This window comes from Cupressus sempervirens, chromosome 3 (assembly GCF_028749045.1).
Source record: "Cupressus sempervirens isolate cs-2001-9-10 chromosome 3, ASM2874904v1, whole genome shotgun sequence".
Taxonomy (NCBI): domain Eukaryota; kingdom Viridiplantae; phylum Streptophyta; class Pinopsida; order Cupressales; family Cupressaceae; genus Cupressus; species Cupressus sempervirens.
Window position 1 is genome coordinate 928,232,496 of NC_143120.1, and position 22,797 is coordinate 928,255,292.

The following is a 22,797-nucleotide window of genomic DNA, read 5'->3' on the forward strand; positions in this document are numbered from 1 at the left end:
CACACACACACACACACACATAAAAGATAAATAATCTTATATAAATCATGTTTATACTTAAAGTATGGTTGGGGGTTTGAGGAATTTTATTTTTAGTAATATTAATGATTTATTTTTTATTATTTTATTTCATGAAGTTTTAAAAGAAATTATACGAAATGTCAACAATTCAAATAAAAGTAATTAATAAGTAATGATCATAATGCTTATACAAATATTACATTAGTTACAACCATTACAAAATGGTAGTAAAAATAAGAGATTACAATAGTAAACAAGAGACGCAATGTGTCATAGTTCCTAACTAATGCATAATGGTTGTAGAGGTGTAGATGAGTGAGAATCTAAATTAACATTGTGAATGCATTAATTTTTGCTTAGAAATGCACTTGCGATCTAATAGGATTGCTCATATTTTGTTGTTAAATTCTCGTCTTAGAAATGCACTTGTGATTTGATAGGATGGCTCATATTTTGTTGTTAAGTTCTCGTGCTATATTATTATATCTTTGGGCATTTGAGTCCAAGAATAAGAGGCCAACGTCCCCAATATGACACTAATTACTTAATATCATACTACGATTAATACATATGCTTTAGAAAAATTTGCACCTTCTACATTGACAACTTAAATTATGTGCAATGAGGAAAGATATTCATACCAATATTTGAATTATAGAACTTGAAGAAGTGATGAAGCATTTGGACTATCACATTATATGTTTAAGCATACTATGCATGCTACTAGAGAACCATAAGTAGTTGGAATAACTACCCCAACTATGTATTATTCTCATCTTGATTATCAAATGGAACTCACACTATTTTTAATCATTAGCACTGGACAAAAACTAGGATAGAGATATAGATAGAGATAAATAGCTGTATACAACAATAACATAAACATATATGTAGAGAAAAAAAAAGGATAGATAATATAGAGGAGGAAGAGGAAGAGAGATAAAATAGTAAGATAGAATGATACCGACATTAGTTGTGTGTGTGTGAAAGAGAGAGAATTAAATATAATTATTTTTCTTAATAAAACAAATAGTAAAAATAAAATTATGATTATAATAAAAAATTAAAATATATTATATTTTAATTAATGAAACTAAGAATTTAATTTTTATATTAAAACTCACATTTCTATAAGAAAAAATGAAATGTATTGACATATAAAAATATTTTATAAGTAAAACTAATTGTTTAATTTTACACAATTAGAAAAGGTTTACTATTTAATGTTTTGTATTTCTAAAATTTTCATAAAATTAAGTAATTTTTAAATATAAAATAACATCTATATAATTTAATATGTACATTTGTAAATAATAAATAGATGTAATACATATAAATTTGATGTTAATGAATAAATATGATGTAATAAATAAGAAATAAAATATAACTATTTAATTTAAATACATAGTTTATAAAAACTTAATAACAATTTATATATCTTTTAGAATTGATTTTTTTTTTGTGGTTATTTCTTTAGTATTTTTTGATATAAAATATAATTATTAATTTTATATATATATATATAGGTTTTAATTGTATTTAAACTCAATGATAAAATTTTTGAATAAAAAATAATAATAATAATAAATGATATAATTTATAAATTGTAACACTTATCAATTATACATATTACAAACACTATTATAAAATATAATTAAAAAATAATATTGTTTAATTTATTTTTATAAAAATAAAATAATAGTAATAATTTAACTAATTTTATTAAAAAAGAAAAATTTTAAAAAATCAAAAAATCAAATACAAAGATATAACATATTGAAATTATATTAAAAAGGCATATATATATATATATATATATATATATAATTTGAACTTATGCATGGCATGAAGTTTTAGAAACAAGTTATATCAAATAGTAAAAAATAAACATCAATTTAAAACTAATAATAAATATATTTAAAATAAGAAATTAAAAATATTTAATAGATTGTGATAATTAATATTGATGAGGTGGAAGATAAAATGATTGAAAAAATAAAATCTTATCAACTTGTCATAAATGTGGAAAAGATAAAGTAATACATTCATTAATGGAAGATGAAGTTGTTAGAAAATATTTGTATTTTTTGTTGAAGAAAATTAAATTTTTCCCCCACCAAAAATAGTATGGACCAATAGAATGGATGAAAAATGTGATCTATAAAATAATGAAAAATTAGAAAAAGATATAAACATTTAAAATCTCATATAATCTTTTAAATTCTTTGATTTGATTGGTTAGTGTTAATGTCATATTTGCATTGACATGAATGCATAAGTATTCCTGCCTTGGCAGGGACTAGTAAGAGAAAAACAAATACTATTAACTTTTGCATTGACATGAATGCATAAGTATTCCTGCCTTGGCAAGGACTAGTAAGAGAAAAAAAAATACTATAACTTCAACAAAGATGCATATACAATGATAGAACCTCCATCACTCTTGATACTTGTGTGCAACTATTGAAGAAGCTCGTAAACTTCACCATGTGAAACACAAATTCTCTATTTGGAGAGACAAGTGAACACATATCATTTGGAATTCTATCGGAGGGAAAGAATTGTGTGGAATAAAGTGTCCAAATATAAAGAAGCTCCGAGAGCTAATTTACAAGACCATAGTTTAAGGAATAAGGTAGACAAGGCAATAGAGAAAAGGTTCCATGAATTGTTAGAATGAGTGAAAGTCAATTCTAGATTTTCACATTTGGAAGCTTAGCTACTAATACTTATTGTATTTAGTTAATCAAGTCAGAACTTTTCACAAGGTCACCTATTCTACTGCTATTTGAATTCCAACGCAATTAATTAAGAGAAACCCCAAATATCTAACAAATGACAACTACGAAAACTCTATAAACTTGTTCTAACATCTTAACCTACTTATCAAATTTTAATCACTAAAAAAATCCGTAAAAACCAATCACACTCATACTTAAAATTGCAAAAAAAAAAAATCTTCAAAAAAATAAAAATAGAAATTAGTAAAACATATTTAACAAATTAAAAATATAAACATAACACTTTCAACACCTAAACTTCCACATCTAAGGTAAGCAAAATAATAATAATTTATTGCTCTAGATTGTTCTACCACCGAACCCTAACAATATACACCCCACAACATGGTGTGGAATCCTATTCCTGAGTACAAAACAAGAATATTCGCAGAGGTCCTTTCCTCATTATTCTTCAATAAACAAGAATATTCGCAGAGGTCCTTTCCTCATTATTCTTCAATAAACAAGTATATACGTATGCTACGCCTTTACTTCTTTTTCCCCTCAAATACATACGGTACATTAAATGCAAATAAATAGATAAACTAGATTGAAAGTTTTAAGATAATTAGGTTAAATAAAATAAAAAGAAAGAAAAAGAAAAGGAAGATACTTTGCATGAGATATTTCATAATAAAAACAAAAGCGAAGAAACACAATTCTAAAGAAGCACAATCAACAGACAGCCGTCGGATCTATTGCCACGTCAACGATCCGTTACCTTTCTTTTTGATCGGACGGTTGAAAAGGCAGCTAGGGCTCTTCGTGGTAAACGCGTTGCGTAAGAGAAGGAGCGAGTTCGCTCGCCGTTATGTTTGAGGTTCTCCGTCAGTTGACGTTAAATTTCATGTCAACTCCCGTTTTCGACGCTCTGGTTTGTGTAATGGCGGTGATGCAGCAGGAAACCTGAAATACCGCTGAATCGAAGTCGATAAGGACTTGAAACGGAGGGAAAGGCGTCACTTTTTAATAGGTAAGGGGAAAAACTCTCAGAGGATATGGGCTTTTGCAGTACTTTTGAAGTAATTTTGAAGTTTATTTAGTAGTGTAATGCTTTTTTGCGGGTGAGTTTTTGACAAAATTTGGTGCAGGTTTAAGATTAATTGTGTAGAATGGATTTTTGTTTGGCGTTCTGAATAGTTTCTGATAGTTATTGCTCTTTATTCAACAAATTTGATGAATTTAGCAGAGATACATGTGACCGTCTTTTAGAGCGAAATTTAAGCATTGTGCTATTTAGTTTTTCTGGGCATCTTAGTTACTTTTGCCTGTAAAGGTTTATGAATTTGGCGAAACTACAGGTAAAAGCGTAAAATTGAAGGAATTTTCTGTTTGACCTATTTTACCGTACTGAAAGGGATTTAGTTTGCCCCAGATTCATGTTATTAGCCTTTACTGTTGCTTAATGTGAAGCGTTTTAGTTTAGCTTGTTTTTTTCCTGCAACAACCTCGCAAGCATATAGTAGATTCAAGTATGTTTCGAAGAACGGAGTTTCTAAGGAGAAAGTATAATGCATTTCTTGTGGGGCTTTTTTTAATGTTCTATGTAATAGTGTCAAAACTGAGCATAGGATATGTGAAACGTAGCGTTTGTTGATTTCGGGTAGTCCGTCTAGTCTCGCTCTTGTCTGCTTTGTTACCAGTGGTTCGGGTTCGTTTTAGAGTATATTAGAACGGTTTTTATTTCCAAAATTTGGAAATTCTCTGTTCGGCTTTTATAGTAGCCTACTAGGTTTTCACGCATATTGCTGTAGTTTCATGTAAAAATCCCCAGAGTAGACTCTCTGTTGGATTTGTAAGTTTTATCTACGTGGCTTAATTTTACATATAAATAAACCATGAATACCCACATTCATTCGCGCAATTGATGGAATAATCTTTTAAAATGGTTTCAGCGTGAAGTATATCTGCTTAGTTTATTTTTCTTCATTCAGTAACTGAGCAAGCTTGTAATATTCTCTTCCAGATTCATACGAGTTCTGCTCAGATTCGTTAACGGCTGAGAAAAAGTTGAGGCTTTGCGGGGAAGTAATCTTTTGTGCACATTTAAGGTCGGGATTTGAATTTGATGGAAATGGCGCAGTGTAAAGGCTAATATATGTTCAGTTCAAGCTCAGGCTGAGATGAATTAGGAGAATATTGGCTGCTTTGAGCGGTGAAAAAGTTAGTGTAGAAACTTAAGTCACAAGAAAGATGGAAAAAGCTTGGGAGAAAGCAATAGAAGCCGCGCGAGGCGCTCAGAAAACGGACGAAACCTTCGTTCTGACTTTAGACGGCGCCCTGAAATGTGCGCCGAGCAGGCTTCCTTCTGCAGGTTTGTTCGAGCAGTTTCCTTTTCTTCAGCACCTGTCTTTAGCCAACACAGGCCTAATTTCTCTCGAGGGTTTCCCTTGCTTGCCTCATTTGAGGCGCCTAGTTCTCAGTGACAACAGGATCTCTGGTGGGTTGGAGCATTTGGTTCAGGCGGGACTTAAATCTCTGCAAGATCTTGATCTATCAAATAATAGGATTGGGACATTTGAAGATCTTGTCCCCTTGTCGCAACTTCGGTTAGGTTCATTGGATCTTTACGAGTGCCCTGTGACGAGGCTGCCTGATTACAGGGCCAGAGTTTTTGATGTTGTTAAGACGCTACAGTTTTTGGATAAGGCAGACCGGGAGGGCAAAGAGAGGTTTGATTCGGAAGAAGCAGACTCTGAGGAGGAAGATGAAGAGGACGTTGATAATTTTAACAGTGAGGAGAGGGCTAATGGGTCTGGCGTTTTGAATCAGGAGGAAGTGGATTTTGAGGACGATGAAGAGGATGATGAGCTTGACGTTGAGGAAGAGGACGAGTACCAGGACGGTGTTACAATTAATGGCCATGGGGCAGCTACGGCTGCCGTTGGGCATGTTGCTGCCAATGCTACCACATTGAACAGCTCCGATGAAGATGATGTTGAAGATGAAGATGATTTTCAGGTGGTTGCCGAGGTTCAGGATTTAGATGGGGAAGATGATGAAGACAGTGACGAGATTGCTGATGATGATGGTGTTGCAGAAGATGACGAAGATGGGGAGGGAACTGAGCAGGCAAGTGGTGCTCCTGGAGAGCTTGATGTTCAGGAGGTTGATGATAATGCTGAAGATGAGGATGGTGAGCTGGGAGACGAAGACGACGAAGATGAGGGAGTGGATAATGATGCCCAGGCTGATGGCGAAGATGAGGTAGGTTCTTTTATTCTGATACATATAAATTGGTTAAATAAGTAATTCTTCGAGTCTGATGGGCTGCTAGTTTACAAGTTTTTTCATTGCTTAATGTATATGGAAGTTTGTGTTTGTGCTTTCTTACTGGAGAGGCGTAAGTGTTTCAAAGGCCTTACACAAGCTATAGGTAGTGAACGGGACGGTCTAACCCAATTTCTTATATTTTCATTTCTTGAGGATATATAAGACTGGTATGTGGTAATTATACAAGCCGGCCCCTAATTTGGAAGGACGGTCAATCAGGTTTGTTATGCAGATGCCTTTCCTTTAGGCTTTTATCAACTGCTATCCACCTTTAAGTTTGTTTTTTTCATTTTTTTTTTCATTTTTGGGATTGCCTGATATCTGGCAGTCTGATTGATGGTTGTTACAGTTGATTTGAAACATGGAAATGACTTTCGGGAGTACAAGTATAGATCTCAAATAATGGTGATGATGTGATTGGTAATGGGTTTTGTATCTCTGCATCTGAGTTGTTATTAGTTTCAATGGGACTGTAGAGATTTTCTATCACTGTATCTGCTTGTTAGTGAGTTCCACTGTTTTGAATGTTAAGTTGTTCATTGACAGAAATCTGTGTACCTGTGTAATCCATTGTTATGACTTTTGCTTTTGATTGAATAATGATTAGGCACATGTTTGTGTTGTAACTAAAACTATGGAGTAGAATGAGGTGGGACTGAAGCTTTGTTTATTTTTTGTAATACATACCTGGATAAATCTGCAGAATGAATTAAAATAGAAGCGTTGTCCTACTTCATGTTTCTAACGGTTGAATGTTTACTTAAAACGATTTTACTTTTTACAGCTTGTTCTCAGTTTTGAAATGATATGACCTTTTTACAGCTTGTTCCAAGCTTTTGTTTTGAACCGTTATCATGAAATATTGCTTCTTCTGGGTGATTTTTGTGTTGTCCCCTTTCCAGTAAATTAGGGGTTTCTACTATCCTTTTGAAAGATAATGATGCCATTTTCAGTTTTCTAGTTTTAAGTGTTCTTTCAGTTGTGTTTGTAAGTGCGTTCATAGAGCTTTTTTTGTAAATTCCTCTTTTTGTTGGGTTTGTTTTGCTTGAAAATTGTTCATTCTGCTGTTTGTGAATATAACTGCCACATATATTAGTGCAAAAGGGTTCTTCGAGCTGTATCAAAAGCTTTATAGTTTTCTGGTGTTTACAACTGTGAAATTTGCATCTGCCAGGAAGAAGATTATGGCACAGAGTACCTGGCACAATCAATTGGCAAGCCAGAAGATGAAGATGGTGGTAGTGATTTTGAACCAGCTGGAGATGCTCCAGAAGATGAGGATATTGACGAGGATGGGGATGACAATCATATTGCAGCAGGCCAGAAGAGGAGTAGAGATGAAGTAGACAGTGATTCAGATGATGATGATAGAAATCCTAAGCGGCGATAAACTGGTTTTATACAATGACAAACAATATTTCTTAGCTTTTTATCTACTTTAGCTGGTAGGTTCTTTTTCGAGTGATGTGTAAACTCCTAAGGTGCTTTACAGACTCAAGCTTTGGGAGGTTTGCTGGGACTATACTTCATAGAAGTTTGACCAGCACGAAATGGTGTTGTATTCATTAACTGTAACATTCTGTACAAATAGATTTGAATGGGGGAAAATGAATGGATATGTTTGAGAAATGTTTTTACATTTTGCCTTTGCTTGACTAAATTGTACTGCAGTAAGGAATTAAGTTCAATTCTTTTTCAAGGTAGTTTTTCCGTTTGGGTGAAATCCTGTATGCTGATTGAAGTTGGATTGACCTTTTGGAGTCCTTCGCCTAATGAGCAGCTGGAGTACTGAATATAGCTTTTAAATGTATTCTAGCATATAGAACAAGGGGATGCTTCTGACCTCAGTAACGGCAATGGGAAAAATATTGTGATTGTTCAGGTCTGCCAAGCTGTTCTGGAAGATGGGACTTGATGGTTACAAAGGTGATATGAATCCCCTCTTTTGGTAATGGTGTATTTTTTTCATTTTAGCATTCTTTGAGGTTTGACCAATATGGTCGAACCTTGGGTTACAACAAGCGTCAATTTAAAATCTCTTTGCTAAGTAATGTTTAGAGCATTTTTTGATAGGTAATTTTTGTGGGCTTTTATACATTTCTGTTATTTAACTGGTTTACTTTGAGGTTTACACTCTTGGATGTTCCTTTTGGTGAGCTATTAACTATTATAAAGCCTGTTTGTCATTTAGCTTTATTACGATATAAGAATTTTATGCTGAGTATTCTCTTGATGTTTGGGCTTGGACAAGCTTGCTATTGTTCAAATGTTTTATTGATTTGTCTGCATTGTGATGCCTTCAAATTTTCAATTATTAGGCTATGGTACCTTGAGTTCACAATTTTCTGCTTTGATATGTGAACCATATGATAAACTAATTTTTATTTGAAGGATCGTATTTGATTTTATATGAAAAATGGCTTAGTGAGCACTGTTTGGTGGTTTATGATTTGAACTGTTGAAGCTTTGAGCTTTCCAGTAGGAGTAACTTTTGTGCCTTCTTTTTTCTTTTGTTTTGTAGAAGAATTGAACGCAGTACCATCTAGATACCTCACATTAAAGTGTGATTTTGTCCTTTAAACCATCTGCTTTTATGGCTTGTATTTGTTGTGGTGGTATGTTGCAGGGGTTTACTTGTATTAGTTGGTATGCTGCAGGGTGCATATATGTTAAACCATGTACTTCTATGGCTTGTATTTGTTGGTATGCTGCAAGGTGCTTTAAAACTGAGGTCTTTTCTGAAGGATGTTTTTTTATTTTAACTATTAAAAGTTTTTGAGTTTTCTGGTGCCAATATGTGCTACTCTAATTTCTACTTAGCTTTTCCTTTGTATTGTAGAAGGTTTGAACTCAGCAAAATCACTTTAAACCATGCATTTTGCTGGCTTGTATTTGTTGGCGTCTGCAAGGTGTCTAAAAGTTGAATTATTACCGAAGGCTGGTCTGAAAGTTGAATTATTACAAAAGGCTGGTCTGATTTTGAGGTGTAATCTGTATTCAAGTTGTGTTCTCTACCGGGTTTGAATTATAGTCTCTCCAGATGAGATGCTCAACTGAATTAAATTCTAGGTTCCTTATCGTCCAATAAGTTACTTTAATTTTTCCATGGGCACGCCCTTTGCTGTCATCAATTTTTTTAGTGTATATGCTGATGCATAATTTATGTTTTTCTGGTATGTTTCAATGTGTTTTTTCTGCAACTGAGTAGCACTATACAAACATATGCTAGAAAGGCATCACAGCAACCCTCTACGCCTGTTTTTTTTTTTTTTTTTTGTGTTGGACAAGTTTTTTAATGTTGTAAAATTAATGAGGATCCAATCTCCTTGAGGGCTTTTTATTAAGAACTTGCTTGATGAGGGTAAAATGAGTACGTATTGCAACTATTCCTATATAGATAATAGAACTAAAAAGAGTTTGAATGGGGGAGAAGACCGAGTACTTGAACACTTCCAATGGTTATTACAGGAGTTGTTATCTTCATACTCACACTTGTTCATACATATTGCAACTATCCCTATATAAATAATAGAACTAAAAAAGAGTTTATGGGGGAGAAGACTGAGTACAAAAACACTTCCAATGGTTGTTACAGGAGTTGTTATCTTCATGCTCACACTTGTTCATACTCGCACTTGTTGATTTAATATCTAACATTTTTGACAAGACTCTACCAGTAGTTCAAACTTCAAATATTTTTTTGTTAAAGATGACTACCCATAATTGAATGAAATGTGTCTTTTTTTCTCAAAAATCAACCAGTGGTGTGATGTCACATCATCTGCAAGAAAAAACTATGATATAACTTTTTTTGGGCTGTTTTGGAAATCTTGGCTAAAAATTATGTTCCCTTGAGTTTAGGGGTTGGGGACGGGGACGGGGACGGGGACGGCAGGGTACAGCAGGATAGGTTTTTGGGACGGCAAATTTTTTTGCCGATTTTGGGGACGGGGAGGGGGGATGGCAAAAGTGACAATTTTTTTAAAAAATTGTTTGTGTTGTAAAAAAATTGGGGATGGATACAAGTCCCCTCCCCGTTCCTGAGACAGGGTTTTTTGGGGGGATGCGTCGCTGGGGAAGGCATTCATATCCGATGATGCTGTTCTAAAACCTTAGTTGTAGGCAGGCACTTGTCATGTAAAGCTGCCACAAAAAATGGGAGTGATTTAAAATTACTACATAAGATGTTGAGAATTGCAAAATTAAAGTGCTCAATTAGTGAGCTCTCTCCCCTAGTAAGTAGGAAAGCTGTTGTTTTGCAACATGGAAAGCGGAAAATAATAGTTCTATAGTTATCTCCACCAAATATTTCCTATTTTAATGGAGAGTTATAATTCAATGGTTCCTATTTCAGGAGATAATGGTACAGTCAGTTTCATAGGATTGACCTCATTAAAATAGAAACCCAAACTCTTTTCATTGAAGAACATCTCTAGTTAGTCTCTCAAGGAAAAAGAAACTAGATTGCTTCTCAAAGAAAAAGAAAAGGTAACAAATAAAGAAAAAAAACAATTCATTGAAGAACATCTCTAGTTAGTCTCTCAAAGAAAAAGAAACTAGATTGCCTCTCAAAGAAAAAGAAAAGGTAACAAATAAAGAAAAGAAAACAATAATAAAATTCAACCGATTATTCATCAAAAAGAAAAAGAAAAGGTAATGAATAAGGAAAAAAATCAATAATAAAATTTGACCGACTATTCTTCAAATCATAAAAAGATGATAGGGGTGCACAAGTTTTTAGAATTCCGAATTAAGAATATTGGTAAATGTACAATTGTTGGATGAAATTTTCAATGGGGAAATAATAATTCTATAGTTATCTCCACTAAATATCTAAATCTCCTATTTTAATGAGAGTCATAATTCAATGGTTTTTATCTCCTATTTTAATGAGAGTCATAATTCTATGGTTTGTATTTTAAGAGATAATGGTACAGTCAACTTCATAGATTGACCTCTCACTACTTTATATATATTTATTTAGAGAATATTTATATTAAATACGCCGATCGATATCTTTCTGAGGTGCCTATAGTAGTTGAAGGGTTAAAATGGAGAACTGGAGTTATCAGCCACAAGTATTTAATTTTGAACTGCAGTTGTAAATCCTAAGTAATATATGTCTAACTGTAGTTGTCAGCAAGTGTTTATTTCCGAAGAAAGATCATTGGAAACTGTCAAACAGTAGTTGGTATTTATCAGAGAACAAGATCAATGGAAAAGTAAAATTGTAATTGCTATTTATCGTCAAAGAAAGAGCATTAGAAACTGTCAAACTGTAGTTGTCATCAGTAAATATTTATCGCTGAATAATCATTGTATTTATTGCAGAAAGATGAATTGAAAAGTCAAACTGCGTCAAACTGCAGTTGTCACCAGCAAGTATTTATGACAGAATAAATGTAGACAGATTTTTTCATGACCATTCTTCATTGTAGAACGCCTATCAGCATAATTAAAATAGAAATCCAAACTCCTTCCATTGCAAAACATCTCTAGTTAGTATCTGATTGCGGCTCAAAGAAAAGATAACGAATAAAGGAAAAAGCAATAATAAAATTTGACCAACTAAAATAGTCGATTCCTCAAATCATAAGAAGATGATAGGAGGGTGTTAAACTACAGGCGCACAAGTTTTTAGAATTCCGAATTGAGAATATTGGTAATGTACAATTGTTGGGTGAAATGGTGCGAGGATAATTTTATTCCCGTTGAGGAATATTCTCTTCCACTTAAAAAAAAAAATGCTGGGTAGACTGTTGGTAGTAGAGTTTTCTTTCGTTGGAAATGGTAGCTGTTCTCAATGCAAGGTGCTCTGGTGGCCATATCAATTTACTCGAAAGGTATTGAGGAATGTGTAGGATTTATTATAACGTTCGGTATTCTTTCAATGTTTGTTGGCTCTGTGGAAAATGTATTAAAATTTGTATTGGAGATATAAGGCGGTGCTGTAACTTGGTAATGGTTAATAGCAGCTAGCTTATTGCTAGTGTCGACATCGTTCGTGGAACATATGTTGTTCCTTTTAGAAGACAGTGTGCACTAAATTTATTGCATGGAGATAATAAGAACCAGCATTCTGGCGTAGCTTGCAACAATCACATTCGGGGCAGCTGTTTTTTCGGGAAATAATTGAGATATATGTTTATGTATTTAAGACACTGAAGAAAAGCAATAAATATACCGAATAGAAGCTATCAACAGGTGTAGCTTAATTAGAATACAAATTACTTTTCAGTATGTAATATTTTGTTCTCTATAAAGAACAGAACTCTGAATATTGTACATAATATCAAAGTCTGTTGCTGTTTTGAAATCATACAATTAGAACATGCCTTGAAGTGGTGCCCTTTAACATAAGTCAACATTGCTCGAGTTTACAATGGAGATTCGAGAATGACTAAATCTGAAAAATACTTAAAATAAAATCATACGATACAAAATGACTTGAACTGGAGTAGTTAAGTAAAAGTGCTGATGTTTTGAAATCCTACAATGGAACATGACTAAAACTGGATTACTTATGTAAAATTGCTGCTGTTCCGTCACTTGTTTAAATTGGTGGTGAAATTGCATCAGCAGGATCATTACCAAGATTCTTCTCATCAAAACATCCCTTTTAGATAATTCTTACAATTAGATGTAATATAAATCATATAATGATTTGAAACAGATACTAGTTTTATATTAGTATCAATGTATTTGTTTAAAAAAATTGCAAGGCACGCGGCTGTTTCTGTTTGTCCAATATTCTGCATATGTCCAGTATTCTGTATGATGTTTATGTCAATCACAAAATCTGCAGATCATGAAGAACAAATACAATTACAATTTTTTAAGGAAAATCTGTTGTATTTTCAATAATTTCAAATTGATTGGTCAATTTGCCTCCTTTTTGAAAAATAGGTTCTTTAAATATAATTTTTTTAGGGAAATCTGTTGTGTTCTCAATTTTTTCAAATTGATTGGTCAATCAGCCTCCTTTTTGAGGAGTGGGTTCTTTGATATCTAATTGATGTGTCATAATTAATTTTATCATTTTAAAAAATAACTCTGTTTATTAACTAGGTTGCACGGGGATGGAGTGTACTTGGATATGCCAAACTTTATGAACTGCGATAAAGTTTGCAAATGTAATATATTGTTAGTTTTGGATTTGCTATATGTTTATAATAATAATATATGATAAATGATTAGATGCATATCAAGGAAGGCAGACTTTAAACATGAACAAGATCATAAATCATATAACAATGACATGTTGCAAATGATAAAACTTCTGACTTGAATAGTGATAAAGTTTAATGTTAATCAATATTGTATCAAAAGTTCACTGATTAGGTATTGAATTAAGCTTTATGCAAACAAAAAACTGAACAAAAATCAGAAATCTTAATCAAGGTTCTTAGCTATGATGCTCTCCATTGAGTACCTGGTACTTAGGATATGAATATTTGGTAAATGGGTACTTGGGTATGTATACCAATGCTACATCTACCCAGCAGCAAATTTGTACGGATTTATAGTTAAAAAAAAAAAAAAAAAAAAACCTGGGTACAAATATCAATTCGAGGTTTATCCAGAATAAAATTTATACCAGATTTACAGTTTTTTTTCTGAAATTACAGAATCCTGGTTCTGTCACTTAAAATTAATTAATAAATTACAAAAACTGTCAAAATCTGGTGTATATATTCGGCCAAAGGTGTGGGTACTAATACCATGCTGTAGGTACAAATACCCATGCAACCTTGTTTTTTAAATAATGAAAAAATAAAAGTTAAATAACTTTGTCGAGCCTCGCGTGAGTGAAAGAGACGGGAGATTTGAAGTGCAGCAAAATGTAATTAGCTGATAGGTGCACGTTGAGATCAAATGTCTGATTTTGGCAAACGTAAGGAACGATGATCGAAAAGGATGAGAAAGTTGGATTTTCTGGCCACTAGGTTTTGTCTGTTGCACTTGAAAATAAAAAAGGATGATCGAGTTGGATTTTCCGGCCACTGGGTTTTGCTTGTAGAGGTAGCTTTGTGAGCCGTTATAGTTGGTTTTCATGGTGGTCGTGTCAAATGTTGTTTTGAAGTTCAGTGTTGATTCCAATTAGGAGATTAAACCTGCGACCAAAGAGGTGGGATTTTAGGTCGCTGCACATGGTGGCTTGTTTGTCAATTCCTTGTTTGTCAGAGGTTTGCTGTGGGTTTTTGGGGGAGGAGGAAGTGGCGGCGGGAGTGGGAGCCATGAGAAGAGCAGGATCTTGATTCTGATATGGCTACGGAAGTGTCATATTTTGGCTTCTTGGCTTTCAGATCCCAGTTTTGTGCTTCCTCTGGACCCTCATATTCAAAATATAACTTAATCCTTGGGCAAATCTAATCCTATCCATTTGGAAAAAGATTGAATCTATTACAGAGGTTAAAACATTTGAGAGTTAATAGCAAGGGAGCGTAAAATTAAAATGAGAAAATGTCAGGGAGAGTTGTGATGCCAAAGGGGCACCCATTGCAAAATTCAACATGTAAATACCCATTGCAAAAATCCACCTGTAATGGCACAATGGCCGATTCATACTCTAGACTAGCATTTCCAAAATCCATTTCACCATTAATTCGTACTGAGTCGAGGAATACCAGGGGTAATGCAGCGGCATTTGAAATTCTAGGGGTTTCCTATGTGATCGTGTCCTATTATTAATACTGTCAAATTTGGGCTCCAGTGTTCCCATGATTGCACTTGCACTAGTTTTTCTCTTCTATAGAAAATAGGCTTGCAAACTTGTATGAAAATGCTTGCACTTGCACTTTTCTTCTTCTACAGGAAATAAACTTGCAAATTTGTATGGAAATGGAGCGAGCTTAAAAAGGAGGCAAGGAGCTGATTTTAGAGATTTATGTTGATGGAGAAATTGTTTTAGCTATGTGAGATGAGAGCACAAGCCTTACAATTGAACCTTTTTGGCTAAGGGCAAAGAACTACATGTCTACATTCTGCCAAATTTGCCCAGGGGCACAAGTTCAACTTCTACAAATAAGAAAATCAATTATAATCTATTCTTAAAATTTGTATGGAAATGGGACGAGCTTAAAAAGGAGGCGAGGAGCTGATTGTAGAGATTTATGTTGATGGAGAAATTGTTTTAGCTATGTGAGATGAGAGCACAAGCCTTACAATTGAACCTCTTTGGCTAAGAGCAAAGAACTAGATGTCTCCATTTTGCCAAATTTGCCCAGGGGCACAAGTTCAATTTTGACATTTTTTTGACGTTGGTCTTGCACTCACCAAGACTCTGTCTATGACGAACTCTTTAAGAACCTTTCAACTTCAGCAGTAGATCAAGGGCCCATTGACAATAGTGGATTTTTCACTCAACAAGTAGGATATGATTGTGAGATGCAAGCAAAAAGTCAAGAATCTTACTACGTTTTTGCTTGAAAGCTTTGAATCACTTCTATGACACAGATAAAATCTATGACATCAAGATGTAATAAAATATAAATGGACGACTGTGCCCATGCAAGATGAGTTCATGCAAGCCATTATTTATATAAGATGTTCGTGATTGAGAAGATACAAACACATGATTTTTAAGATGCTCTATTACACAACTATGTGCTATATAAATACCACCTTTTAAATAAATGGCTCATTTTTAAATTATCATTCAAATTCATGGTAACATTATAATGATGACTTTAGAAAGTATTTATAGTATTGTAAGATTTTATAATTTCAACCACCAATGGTGGGTGTAGAATTTATCAATTCAACGATTTTACAAAATTTGCAATTTATTTTTGATTTTGATAGGTGAAGGCCAAGGCCCTAGAGTAATTAGAATCCATCTGTGCATACAACAAAGATCCCTAATTAGATAATTTCATATTTCTTTTATTTTCATCTTCTAGTGTTAAAATCCTTGTGCTTCTCTTGCAACTTAAATATGGCTAAGATCACTAGTTAGAGAAATAAATCAAGAATACAATCATAAACAATTAATTAATTAATTGCAAACAAAAGGGTAATTTCATGATATCTTCTTAAGAAGCCTTAGAATATGAATCTTAATAAAAAATTGATTTTTGGAATGTTGGAGAATTGACAAGGATTTTACTCACTTTGGTTTTTAGTTAGCCATAGAGAAGATACAATTCAATTTATTAAGACTCTGAATTTGATATTATACTAATAATATCCCTAGTAAAGCTAAGAGACCAAACTAAAACCCTTGTTTCATTATGTCAATAGTATATTAATATTTATGGGGAGATCTATTTGGTATTTGACACACACACACACACAGACACCCAACCATTCACCATTTGCTCCTTTATTAGCTAAGGCATTTGCTTTTTTAGTCCTTTCCTAAAGGTATGCTTTATAATACCTTTTCAAAGTTATCAACTATGGCTAAGGCATATTCAAGTTTTGAATTTAAAATCCAGTTTGGAGTTTTTATTTTATTTTTTAAAAGCATTTAAAATGATTTGTGAATCCTCTTCAATAACTAGGTTGTTAATTCTAAATCTCAACATAATATTAATCATTATATTAAAGTTTTTAATTTTGCTAGGTTATTAGACATTATCCTCAAAGGCTTATCCCTTTTAGATATACATATGCCTTTGTTCGAATAACAATACATCCTAATAATAATGAGGTGCCTCTATTTTTTGAGGAGGCTATATTGTTAGTTCATCCTTGGCGAGCAACCAAGTTACTTTGACATCTGTTAGTTCCAAGGTAGAGGGAGAGGCTTTGCACAGGATAGCCATGGGGTTTGTAGGGTGGTACCAAAAAATGAGAGGAGATGTACAACATGAAAAACCATGCCTCGTGCTGTGCTCCCCTCAATTTTAAAGGAGTCTATTGATTTATAGACTCCTAATGCAATTGCATCATTAGTAGATGTTATCATTGAGCTTGGTTCATAGTTAGGTGGTTTTCCTTCACCTATGACATCCTGACCATCATCAGATGCACCTTTAGGATCATCACATTATGCGATAACTCCATCATCATCACCTATGGCACCAAGGTGGTCATAGCATGCGACAACTCCATCATCATCACCTATGGCACCTCGATCATCATAGCCTATGGTAGCTCCATCAACATCACTTGTAAAACCAATGTCATCTTTGCTTGTGTCACTTGCACCACTAGTGTCATCTCCACTTTTGTCACCTGCACTACCGGTGTCATCCTCACTTGTGCCACCTACATCGTCATCACATATATCATTATAGTCTTCGAGGCCTAATCAACATTTTTGTTTTAGCTGTCAGCACATGTATGATGAGATAGATGTGGAGGCGTTTAAGGATGGAGTGTTATCCATGCGTACATTGTAGGCATACTTGTTATTCATATAGAGGTGGGGATTTCACACTCACAGATGATTTGATTTGATGATTTTCAGTGGGTAGGGTATAAAGGTTTGTTTGTTTGGATTTTGACAGAATATTATTTAATCACCTAAATATTGTAAAAATAAAACAAAAAATTATTTTATAGATCACTCTAGATTGATATGCGAACAATATTCAATGCAGGGTGCAACAAGCAGTTCGAGAACACCACAGAGTACTCATTCTGCTAAAAGTGCGAGGCTAGGAGAAAGAACACCCAAGGTAAAGTTTTTAAAATATTCTTAAAAGTACAATAATACATTGACTTAAAAATATTGTTTCTTAATTGGTATGACACTAACACCCTTCTTATAGATCCTCTTCCATCTCCTACCATCATTGAAACCCTCCCATTCATCAAATCTATCCAACTCCCATCCACATCTCTTGCTCCTAGCATTATCCAAACCCCATCTAATGAACCCCATGAGTTTTGACATAATATTATTTAATCACCTAAATATTGTAAAAGTAAATATATATTTATTTTATTTTATAGAGCACTTGAGATTGACAAGTTCAAACAATATGCAATGCAGGGTGCAACAAGTAGTACGAGAACATCACATAGTACTCATTCTGTTAGAGGTGCGAGGCTAGGAGCAAGAACAACCGAGGTAAAGTTTTAAAAATATTCTTAAAAGTACAATAATACACTGGCTTTGAAATATTGTTTCTTAATTGGTATTATTAAAAGCACAATAATACCTTTACATCTCCTATGAATCTAAATAAAAAAATGATTTTTAAAATGTTGTTACATCCCAAATTTTGACCTAATTTTAAATGTTCATATAGCCGTTGAGATGTCATGTGAAGTCAATTGATAGTTGAAATTTGTTATAATCATGTGAAATGGTAAGATGGTTAATTGTTATAATTTCATATGAAGATGACATGCTAGTTAATCATCATGATGCTATTATATTGTTATCTTGAAATCTTAGAAAATTGGTTATCATCATGGGAAGTAGGATGATGGTTTATGAATAATAATTTGTTATGGTAAATTTTCATTATATTGAGGAATATAATATAGTCGTGGAGAATTCCCTTGCAGAAGCATGTTGAAGGGGGAAACATTGCTAGAAAGGAATTGGGCATGGAGGGGCACCGCCGTCACTGAGCAAATAGGTACAAGCCTTAAACCATATAGGCTAAGGATAATGACTAGGCAAGCAAGAGTGTACATTGGACGACCATGCGCTAACTTGTTAAATCACATATCATTTAACAATAAAAGAGATTACTAAGCATGAATTAGAAATTGAACGAGTTTGTACCTTTGTAATTGTGTTGTTGATTGGAGCCTTCAATGTATAATCATGTCTTATCATATCGACATCATGATACCTACATATCTATACATGTACATACATGTATATGCGTACATACGTAAACCAACTTTATATATATGCAAGGACATATACACATACTTGATATTTTGGCATATATGAAAGAAATATGTGTTTGGGGTTTACACATGTACATGTATATGCATACATACATATATAGGTCTCTATAGATACCATGATGCTAAATACTAAGACAATATTATTTCTTAAACCTTGGCGGTGGTCTAATATTATTTCATGCATAACAACCTTTCATACTCTAATTTTATTTCTATCAGGCCTTATAAGTTGAGATGGCCATTTTAATTATTTATGCTCATGACTCCTTGTTGCTATTGTAACTCTTCCACTGCCACCTTCTTGTTCTTTTTATAATTGAGCATGGATTGATTATTTTTTTGAGACTCTTGCTATCGTAGGGAGAGATATACCTCAACCTGCTCTCGATCAGGGATCAATCATTTTAAATGTCTTACTCTGATTTCGCGTGAAACAGGGATTGCAGTCCTGTCATAGTGTTTGTGATCTTGTTATGGAATCAAATCATATGGTGGATTTGACCACTAACTAAACACCCAATAACGAGCTAAGCTTGACCCACAATATAGGTTCAATTTTTGATGGCATCATTTATGATTCTTTGATATGGTAATTTATGTATTCGTTCAAGGTTTTGATGTTCTTCAATCTTTGCCGCAACTTCATATATTTTCCTAGATCATGTGTTTAAACTGTTGTCAACACTAGTATATGTATGTCGGCTTGGGATGCTCCCATGTTACTTTCATATATTAAATATGCATGAAATTAGATGGGTATTGGTACATTTGAGTTATGTATCTCTGTAGTTTGGGTTAGTTGTATTCGTATGCAGAGGCTTTCTTTTATTTTGGCTATACATTCATACTTACATCAATAATGGTGATTCACTTAGAATTCTTCTCTCTTAATCCAATTTTCCTTATCCCATATCATGCTGGTAACCTATTTTGACTTTCCTGTCATAGAGCTCTCACTATGATGAAGAGTAAAATAGATGCAAGTATAGTTTGCTTCATAATACTGTGATAAGTTCGGATAGGACATAAGTTTTGACTATGATTATAATGCAGAAAGAACACTTAAGCATACACCCAAAAATTCATCCAGGATGGCCATCTTGGTTGAGATGAAAATCATTGTACCATAGAATTATTTCCTGCATGAAAATAAATGAACCATTACTATTAATAAATTGTAAGCTCAAAGAAAAGAGATATTAATCATCAAGAGTTGGCTCATGGTAGTCCAATATTCAAATCCTTATGCTTAGTCGAGCGGTTGGAATGATACCCTAGTACTAGGATGCTCAGTGATTGGTTAAGTTGTTCCATGTCTTCTTCCAGGTAGGGAGGGCCTTTCTTGTTAGAGATTGTGTGGAGATAAGTTATGGTTCGAGGTTGGGTGGTTAAGCCCCTGATAATATCTTTCCTCTCCACAAGATGTTAGACGTGCATCAGATAAAGATAAGCTATGCATTCAAATGTTTGTTGGAAACATGTATTTTTACTTTTATGATGTATATGCATGTAAAAGGTAAGATTAATTGAGTTGTATCATCGTTACAATTATTTCTTTAAATGAAAGCAACTCTTATCATCAATATAATTGATAACCAGTTAGATTGGTTGATCTTCTAATTGAATGCAGAATATATTTATTTGCGAGAGATAGATTAATTTGATGGATTTATTTATAAGAATAATGATTAAGAGCATATCTTCTAATCTTATGTTGTTGCCACCGTTAAGCAATCAAAAGAAAAGGAATTATACAGTGGTATTGACGCCCCAAATGATACAGTGGTATCTGATGCCCTAAATGATCCAATGGTAATTGATGCCCTAATTGATACAGTGGTATCTGACACCCTAAATGATATAGTGGTATCTAATGCTCTAAATGATCCAATGGTATTTGATGCCCTAATTGATACAATGGTATGTGATGCCTTAAATGATCTAGTGGTATGTGATGCCGTAATTGATATAGTGGTATTTAATGGTAATCTTCATTTGATTTTGATATAGTGGTATTGGATGGTAGTCGTTTTTTGATATTGATATAGTGGTATTTGTAGACTAACTTGGGTGTTTGCAGAAAAATTCCTAGATTGATTTTAGACTCGAATTCCATGATATGTTAAATTTAATTTCCATAGTAAAATCATTGATAATGTTTTCAATTCTTAGTTATGAAAAATTTGTTTAACTAATTTTAGCCATTAATCTCATTTATATGAACGTAATTGATTTAACTGTCTTCCTATGAAAATAAAGTAATAACTGTATTTCTTTGAATATGTTAGTTGTTAATTAAGATCCTAAAAAAGTGGATGTTACAAATGTTAAAGAATTGATAAAGATTTTACTCAGTTTGGTTTTTAGTTAGTCATAGAAAAGATACAATTCAATTCATTAAGACTCCGAATTTGATATTTTATTAATGATATCCCTAGCAAAGCTAAGAGACCAAATTAAAATCCTAGTTTCATTGTCAATACTATATTAATATAATTATGGGGAAATCTATCTGGTATTACACACACACACACACACACACACACACACACACACACACACACACACCATCTGCAATCTCTATAGTACATGCTTCAAGTTTGTTAAAAAATGAAATTGTATCCAACTTTTGATTACAAAAATCCTTCTATTTCTTTCTTTCCAAATTTCCTATAGAATTGGATACACGAGGATATTTTCTACAAGTTTCTATTTCAGCCAACTTCTTAAAAAATCTAAAAGATTATTAGAGAGTGCAAATTGCTAGTTCAATTTTTTGCATAACCAATACCAATAGGATTTTGGAAATGGACAAGCATAGAGTAAGTGTTCAGAAGTTTTTGATTCAATTTTGCAAAGAGGACATCGAGAAGGACCTTCACATCCCATTTTAGTAAATCTGTCTGCTATTAGAATTCTATCCTGCATGATTGCCCATAAGAAGATACCCACTTTTGGTGAACATGCTAAATATGAACATAAGTTAAGCAGGATATCAATCTTATCCCATTGTTGTGAGTTTATTATCTTCTCATACCCTAATTTGACTTTGTAATTTCCATCCTTTGAGGCTCCCCATATAAGTTAATCTTTCCTATCGTTATCATTTGTTTGTCTTACTTGAGAATTGTTTGAAAATAAAATTTCCTTGCTCTAAAAGAGATGTTTCATTTAATGATTTCCATTGACATTCATCATATTAGTTTTGATTAAGTAAAAATAGGTTTTGAAAGGACCTAAACCTTATACAAAGGACAGTAAAGATATATCAATGAGGATCTCAAAACAACTGTGGAAAACCACTCGATAAAAAAGACGGACGCACCAAAGTTCCCAACAAGAGGGCAAACAACCCAAGAAATCACAGACCATCAAGATTTACATTTTGGTCCATTATTTTGAGAATGTAAAGACATATCAAATGAAGGTTTGGAGGATTTGCCTTTTTTTTCCTTTAACTGATGTCCAACCATCCTCCACCTTCCTAGTAGCCTTCTGCCAATCCCCACTAACCCCCAAAAATCCCACAACAGGAGAAGCACTAACAAAAGTCAGCATTAGAAACATGGACAACATCAACATTATGACCCAAAGCCGTCAAAGCGACAACAGTCGAATCAATAGGTGATGAGTCAGAAATAACATTCTAATTCAAATCCGTTGTAGGGACAACATTAGAATCATAAGAAACAACAATAGAATCCTCATCTAGAGTGAGATCAATATGAGAAGAGCTATCCGAACCATCCACCATTATGGATACTTTTTGAACCGTATAGTGATCATCCAAAACCCCAACCACCAAGAAGGTGATTTCTTCAATCTAACCTTGTCAGAGGAGTATAGTGCAGTGAGATGGCTGGTCTTATGGCATTTCCTACATCTAAAAGGAATATCCTCATAA

The 22,797-nt window shown here is 33.4% G+C and overlaps 1 protein-coding gene across 3 annotated transcripts; it reads left to right on the plus strand.

Moving 5' to 3' along the window:
- The first annotated feature begins 3,575 nt into the window (after nt 1–3,575).
- Nucleotides 3,576–7,703, plus strand: LOC149569787 (uncharacterized). 3 transcript variants are annotated; one of them, XR_016362807.1, is made up of 3 exons: nt 3,576–3,774; nt 4,768–6,293; nt 6,424–6,495. XR_016362807.1 is itself a non-coding variant. In XM_089822507.1 (3 exons), the coding sequence occupies exons 2-3, from the start codon at nt 4,995–4,997 to the stop codon at nt 7,462–7,464; spliced, it is 1,230 nt and encodes a 409-aa protein (XP_089678633.1). In that variant the 5' UTR covers nt 3,576–3,774; nt 4,768–4,994; the 3' UTR covers nt 7,465–7,703. The 3 variants fall into 3 exon arrangements, 2 of the variants coding, with proteins under 2 accessions (XP_089678633.1, XP_089678634.1); XM_089822507.1 differs by lacking the exon at nt 6,424–6,495 and adding an exon at nt 7,249–7,703 and having other exon boundaries at nt 4,768–6,008; XM_089822508.1 differs by lacking the exon at nt 6,424–6,495 and adding an exon at nt 7,249–7,703 and having other exon boundaries at nt 3,670–3,865; nt 4,768–6,008.
- Nucleotides 7,704–22,797: the final 15,094 nt, after the last annotated feature.

Excerpts from the sequence above, each read along its gene's own strand:
- LOC149569787 (XM_089822507.1), top strand. The coding sequence starts at position 4,995 with ATGGAAAAAGCTTGGGAGAAAGCAATAGAAGCCGCGCGAGGCGCTCAG. Across the intron at positions 6,009-7,248 it reads AGGCTGATGGCGAAGATGAG|GAAGAAGATTATGGCACAGA; the intron begins GTAGGTTCTTTT and ends TGCATCTGCCAG.